Source organism: Thermothelomyces thermophilus, chromosome 6 (assembly GCF_000226095.1).
Source record: "Thermothelomyces thermophilus ATCC 42464 chromosome 6, complete sequence".
NCBI lineage: Eukaryota > Fungi > Ascomycota > Sordariomycetes > Sordariales > Chaetomiaceae > Thermothelomyces > Thermothelomyces thermophilus.
Window position 1 is genome coordinate 1,035,419 of NC_016477.1, and position 6,754 is coordinate 1,042,172.

The 6,754-nt window shown below is 49.8% G+C and overlaps 1 protein-coding gene across 1 annotated transcript; it reads left to right on the forward strand.

The window, feature by feature from the left end:
- Positions 1–261: 261 nt before the first annotated feature.
- MYCTH_90296 (uncharacterized protein) lies at positions 262–1,068 on the forward strand (the record flags this gene model as incomplete). Its single annotated transcript, XM_003665831.1, has 3 exons — positions 262–424; positions 465–589; positions 646–1,068. 3 exons carry the CDS (start codon positions 262–264, stop codon positions 1,066–1,068), a joined length of 711 nt encoding a protein of 236 aa, XP_003665879.1.
- Between the last annotated feature and the right edge of the window lie 5,686 nt (positions 1,069–6,754).

The window sequence follows — 6,754 nt, forward strand, 5'->3', positions numbered from 1 at the left end:
TGGGACATGGCAGGAGAGTATGCGCCGCTAATTTCGATTCTCCTAACCTTGAGGCAGTGGGGTTTCACAGTCACGTAGAGGCGGGATGGATCGTGGACAACCGACACCCAAGGAATCGAAAGACCCGGACCTAATGCTCTATTCCTCCAGGAACGAATCAAATAGTACCGTAACGAAGTTTTCCGACTTAACACGGAACTACGCGAACGGAATGGGCGCTTGACTCGACTCGCCCAGCAGAGCGATGAGATAAAGGACGAAATGAGGGAACTCCGACGTATCGTGGAAACTATCAAAGGGGAACAGCCTGTGACATATGATAGGCCCGATAGCTACGCCGAGCACTTTGACGATCAGCAACTCAGCCACGACGTACGGAACCCCGAATACCAGTTCATGCGCGCGAACCGCGGAAAAGACGAACGTACGTAGGAAAGCTACTGGAAGAAACACTCCTATATCAGCACTGGAGTACCTACGGTCTACGTACAATGGGAAGGATTCGGGAAAGAATTCCAATACCTCCCGGGCGACGCCACGCGACTGCACCCTCGACATGAGGCACATACGCAAGTGCCCTGGTTCCAGTGTGTGGCACACGAATGCCGATACCACTTCCGCGACAAATTCGAAAACAACCACTAGCCGACCCGACAGGAGAACGGGGACGGAGGCTTGTGCCCTGTGGAATGGGTCTATGATGCAGGAAACAGAGCGGCCGAATTGCTCTGGAAGATCGAAGCCCGCGATCTAGAAAGCATCACGATAGTTCCAAGACGAGCCTGGCCTAGGCACTGCGGAACCGGACGAGACACATGGGACTCGTGCTGGAGCAACGATTGCCTCTATCACGCGGACGAAAAGAAATTGCGAATTCGGGAGCTTCAGATGAAGCTATGGCACGTACGACGGAAAGCGGAACGGACCCAATGGTGGGAAGCCGCAAGCACTCAATGGCTCACGGAAATGAGCACGATCGACGAAGCCGCTATTAGCCGAACAACCGGAGAGGTCAGCACTGACCTAGGAAACGGGTCAGGGCCCTTCGAGGGGCCCGGAAACCATTAACGCCCGCGTAGCGGCGAGTGGTAGCGTAATACAGGAGGAACTGGCACAAGAGACCACTATACCGAGACCTCCCGGCAGAAACATGGGAAATCGCCGCAATCTTTGGACGACGGCGGCAAGACAAGCGGCTATGGATAACAGCACAGTGGAAACAGCACGAAATGCTCGTACTAGTGGATAGTAGAGCAGAGATGAATCTGATTTCGCCGACACTGGTGAATTAGCTACGGATACCCTGGAGAATGAAGCGGAAGCATGGTATAGTCAAAGGGCTATTTCCGACGCAATGGGTACGTAGGGAGACCGAACCGATCGACATCACTGTAGTAGGGAAGACTACAGCAGTCGTATTCAGCATCGTAGACATAGGCAACGACAAAGACATGATATTGGGGTTACCATGGCATGAAGATTACGACCCGGACATTAGCTAGAAGAATGGTGGCCACCTGCGACCCCGAACGGAGTCGTATTCGACCAGCGAGATGGGGAGCGCGCAAGGATCGCGAGCGGACGATGCTCAGAGAAAGGCATGTCCTACGGATCCACCGCAAGAGACGGACAGTGGTAGGCAGACCACTACGGACTCTGGAAGAAGCGGCATAACGATACCGACGTTACGACAGGAGGAACGAGCTGAATCGCCGATAGCTGTTCTCTCTGTTAACGAATGCGGAGCACTGCAATAGGAGCAGTGGGTTGAGACAGGAGAAATCGCCAGTATCGCCATAGACGGAACCAAGTTCGCATACTACCAGAAAACCGAGAGACGAGACAAGACTAGGGAAGTACCGAAGGAATACGAAGGACACCCAGCATTCGAACCGAAGCATCTGGAAGGATTACCAGAACACGGCCCATAGGATCACGAGATCAAGCTCAAGGAAGGAGCACGACTGAAGTTCTTCAAGATTTACCATACGAGCCAGACACAGGACGAAGAACTTAAGCGATATTTGGAGGAGAACCTTCGAAGAGGACATATCCGCCCGTCGACATCGCCAGCAGGCTACCCAATCCTGTTTGTGCCCAAGAAAGACGGAAAGCTATGGTTATACGTCGACTATTGGCAACTTAACGAACAGACCGTGAAAAATCGATACCTGTTACTGCTGATCTCACGGCTCCGAGATCAGTTGGCAGGAGCCTAATATTTCACGCGTCTTGACTTGCTATCGGCCTACAACCATATACGGATCAAAGAAGGCGACGAGTGGAAAACGGCCTTTAGGACACCTTATGGCTACTACGAGTACCTCGTCATGCCATTTGGACTTACGAACGCGCCGGCAACGTTCCAAGCCCTGATTGATCAAGCTATCCGACCCTTTCTCGACAAATTTGCGGTATGTTATCTCGACGATATACTCATCTTCTCCAAGATAATAGACGAACACCGGAAGCACGTAAAAGCAGTGCTGGACGCGCTATACGCGTACAAGCTATCAGTTAACAAGGGAAAGAGCGAATTCCACGTCAGGAAAACGGTGTTTCTGGGATACGAGATATCCCCAGGACAAATCCGGATGGAACCTTCAAAGGTTGAAGCTATCAAGAATTGGCCACGACCGACGTTAGTCACGGAAATACGAAGCTTTATCGGATTTGCAAACTTCTACCGGATGTTCATCAGGAACTTTGGAGCGATCGCACGACCTTTGCACGAACTCACCAAGAAGAATGCTGAATTCTAATGGGAAGAACAACACGAGCAAGCATTCACGCAGATCCGGAACGCCATTACCGAAGACCCAGTACTAGTACTGCCAGACCCCAAGAAGCCATTCGAGGTAGAAACGGACGCTTCAGACTACGCCATTGGAGGACAATTAGGACAACGAGACGAACAAGGGAAGCTACATCCTATAGCCTTCTTTTTAAAGAAGCTCGATAGACCACGTCTCAATTATCCGATCCACGATAAGGAACTACTTGCGATTGTCGAAGCTTTCAAAGAATGGCGACCATACCTTAGTAGCACGATTGAACCAGTACAAGTATATACAGATCACAAGAATTTGCGATACTTCACGACGACAAAAGAACTCAACAGACGACAAATACGATGGGCAGAATTCCTCGCGGAATTCAACTTTGAGATCCGCTACAAGAAGGGCAAAGAGAACGCACGAGCGGACATCTTAAGTCGACGAACGGATCACACGGAAGGACAAACGGGAACGACACCACCGTTATTCAAGGAACGGACAGACGGAACGCTGCATCACGAGACGCAGACACCCGTAGAAGATGATCCACTCGACTCGTTCCTCGAATGCTGCGCAATCTTTCGAGAAGAAAGGATCAACGAGGCACAGTATCAAGCAGCACCCGGACCAGTGGTACCTGACGGAGTAGAAGAAAAAGATAGGAAACTCTAGTACCGAGGTAAAGCATACATCCACGACAAAGATCAACAGCTACGGATGATTCGAGAACTCCACGAGTCGAAACTCGGAGGACATAAAGGAGTCACGAAGACTATCGCACAAGTCAAGAAACACTACGACTTTCCACAGTTAACGGCACGAGTTAAGGAAGTCATACGGAGTTACGACATCTGCAATCGAAGCAAAACGGCACGACACAAGCCATATAGGCTACTTTAGCCACTGCCAACAGCTGACAAACCATGGAGTTTAGTTACGATAGACTTCATCACGAAGCTGCCAGAATCTAAGGACACAGCCACAGGAGTGACCTATGATAGTATTCTTACTGTAGTAGATCGCCTGACTAAGTGGGCATACTTCTTTCCCTACAAGGAGTCCTGGACAGCGGAACAGTTGGTAGACATAATCTATCGGCAAGTTACATCAGTGCATGCTTGGCCGCAAGAATGGATCACCGACAGAGACACCAAATTCGTATCGAAGTTCTGGCAAGCGTTAATGCAACGATTGGGCGTTAATAGCAAGCTGTTAACGGCATATCACCTACAGACTGACGGACAAACGGAGCGACTGAACCAAGTTGTCGAGCAGTATCTCCGTTCTTACGTCAACTACCAGCAAAACGACTGGGTCATACTGTTACCAACAGCACAACTCGCCTACAACACGACGCCGACAGAAACGACCAAAGTCACACCGTTCTTCGCGAACTACGGATACGAAGCAGACCTTAGGCAAGGACCAGAAGTCACAGTGCCGAGAGCAGCAGTCAAAGCGGAACAAATGTACGCACTATATAAAAAGCTTAAAAAGGAACTCGAGTTTGTCAGAACTAGAATGAAGAACTACTACGACAAACACAGGCTCGAGGGACCTCGCCTAGAGAGGGGAGACAAAGTCTACTTGATTGCACGGAACTTACGAACCAAACGACTAAGTACGAAGCTAGACTTTAAGAAGGTCGGACCCTTCGTTATCAAAGAACAAATTTCGACATCCAACTACCGACTATCGTTACCGTCATCTATACGACTACGGACGGATGTTTTTCATATTTCACTTCTCGAACCAGCACCAAAGAGCGCCAAGGTTGCCACGCACATCGAAGCAGAGGACAAGGAAGAAGAATAGGACGTCGAAGAAATTCTAGATTTACGTATCATTAACGGAGAACTGCAGTACCTGGTCAAATGGCTTGATTTTGGACTAGAAGATAACTCATAGGAACCAGTCAAGAACCTGAATTGCCCTGAGAAGCTGGAGCAGTTCTACCGGCAGAATCCTGACCGGCCACAAGAACCGGCTCCAAAGCCCATTCCCCGACAGAAAAAGAGGGGAACCCGCCAGAATTAGGACCGGGATCCAACCCGATCGACTCCCAATCAAGCACGTCAAAAGTACCTAACGCCTAAGCCTAACCCGTGAGGGTCTATATCTCCGACATCGGCGGAGGAGTATCTGGTTCTTCCTCTTCCTCTAGACGAGCTATGCCACGACGAAAAACTTCGGCACCACGATCGCGCAGGGATTGCTATAAACGACGTAATCGACTTAAACGGCTTAGCGTCTGAGCAAGTAGCGCCTCGGTCTTGGCAATCTCTTTCGAAACCTTCTCCTGCTCCGACAAATTCGAAAGGACTAAGACAGTCAGCAACCCAAGACTACGAAGGAAAACTACGAGGAACCTACGGGCATCCGCGACGTTCGGACCACTGCACTTCTTGCCCATGCGAACACAATTTTGGCACTTGTTCAAACCCTCCATCATCACACAACGCTTCCGCGGCTTCGTATTCTAACAACGCTCGCAAGGCATGGCGACTTCGTAACCCTCTCGCTCGATCTTGATCGCAATAGCGTGTTGTTCGCGCTTGAGATCGCGACGATTCCTGGGAATACGATCAGCCATGACGAAAGGAGGTTAGCGGAAGAAGGACGTTACCTATTGAGAAAGGGGATGTTGGTGGTATTTGAAATAAGTCATGAGAAGCTTTCGGGTCGAAAGCCCTGAAGAGGGGGCATCGTGTCACGAGCCAACCATAAACCGCGACCCGGTGGGGTGCAGCAGGCCGAATGAGCCACCAATCAAGAAGGGCACGAAGCGAGGCTGACACGGATCGCTAGGGAGCGCAGGCTACCACGAGCGAACAATTGCCAAAAGGGGAAAGATAGCGGAGGATAGCTAGCTACCAAAGGCGATCCGAAGACAGGATCGAAGAAGGCCATAAGCGATCAGGAAGAGTATATATACATGTAAATAGTCACTCGTTATGGTGGACTCTGGGAGTTTACCAGTGGTAACAATCACAATCATAGTACTCATACTAAGCATTGCTGATTACTGTGAGAGACAACTCTAAGTGTTGTTGTGAACCCTTTGGCTTCACCGAATCCCTCAGACGACCTGCCTGCTTGTCCCGCTTTACCCACCTCCGTCTGGACCCTTTCAGAAGAAGTCTGAGTTGGGTTCGTCACACACTAGAGTATCTATGGTCTACGTACAATGGGAAGGATTCGGGAAAGAATTCTAACACCTCCTAGGCGACGCTACACGACTGTACCCTTGACATAAGGCATATACGCAAGTGCCCTAGTTCTAGTGTATGGTATACGAATGCCGATATTACTTCCGCGACAAATTCGAAAATAATCATTGGCTAACCCGACAGGAAAACGGGGACGGAGGCTTACGCCCTGTAGGATAGGTCTACGATGTAGGAAACAGAGTAGCCGAATTGCTCTGGAAAATCGAAGCCCGAGACCTAGAAAGCATTATAGTAGTTCCAAAACGAGCCTGGCCTAGGCACTGCGGAACCGGACGAGACATATAGGACTTGTGCTGGAGTAACGATTGCCTCTATTACGTGGACGAAAAGAAATTACGAATTCGGGAGCTTTAGATGAAGCTATAGCACGTACGATAGAAAGCGGAACGGACCTAATGGTAGGAAGCCGTAAGTACCCAATGGCTTACGGAAATAAGTATGATTGACGAAGCCGCTATTAGCCGAATAACTAAAGAGGTTAGTACTGACCTAGGAAACGGGTCAGGGCCCTTCGAGGGGCCCGGAAACCATTAATACCCGTGTAGCGGCGAGTAGTAGCGTAGTATAGGAGGGACTAGCATAAGAGACCACTATACCGAGACCTCCTAGCAGAAACATAGGAAATCGCTATAATCTTAGGACGACGGCAGTAAGACAAGCGACTGTGGATAACAGCATAGTGGAAACAGCACGAAATGCTTGTACTAGTAGATAGTAGAGTAGAGATGAACCTGATTTCGCCGACAC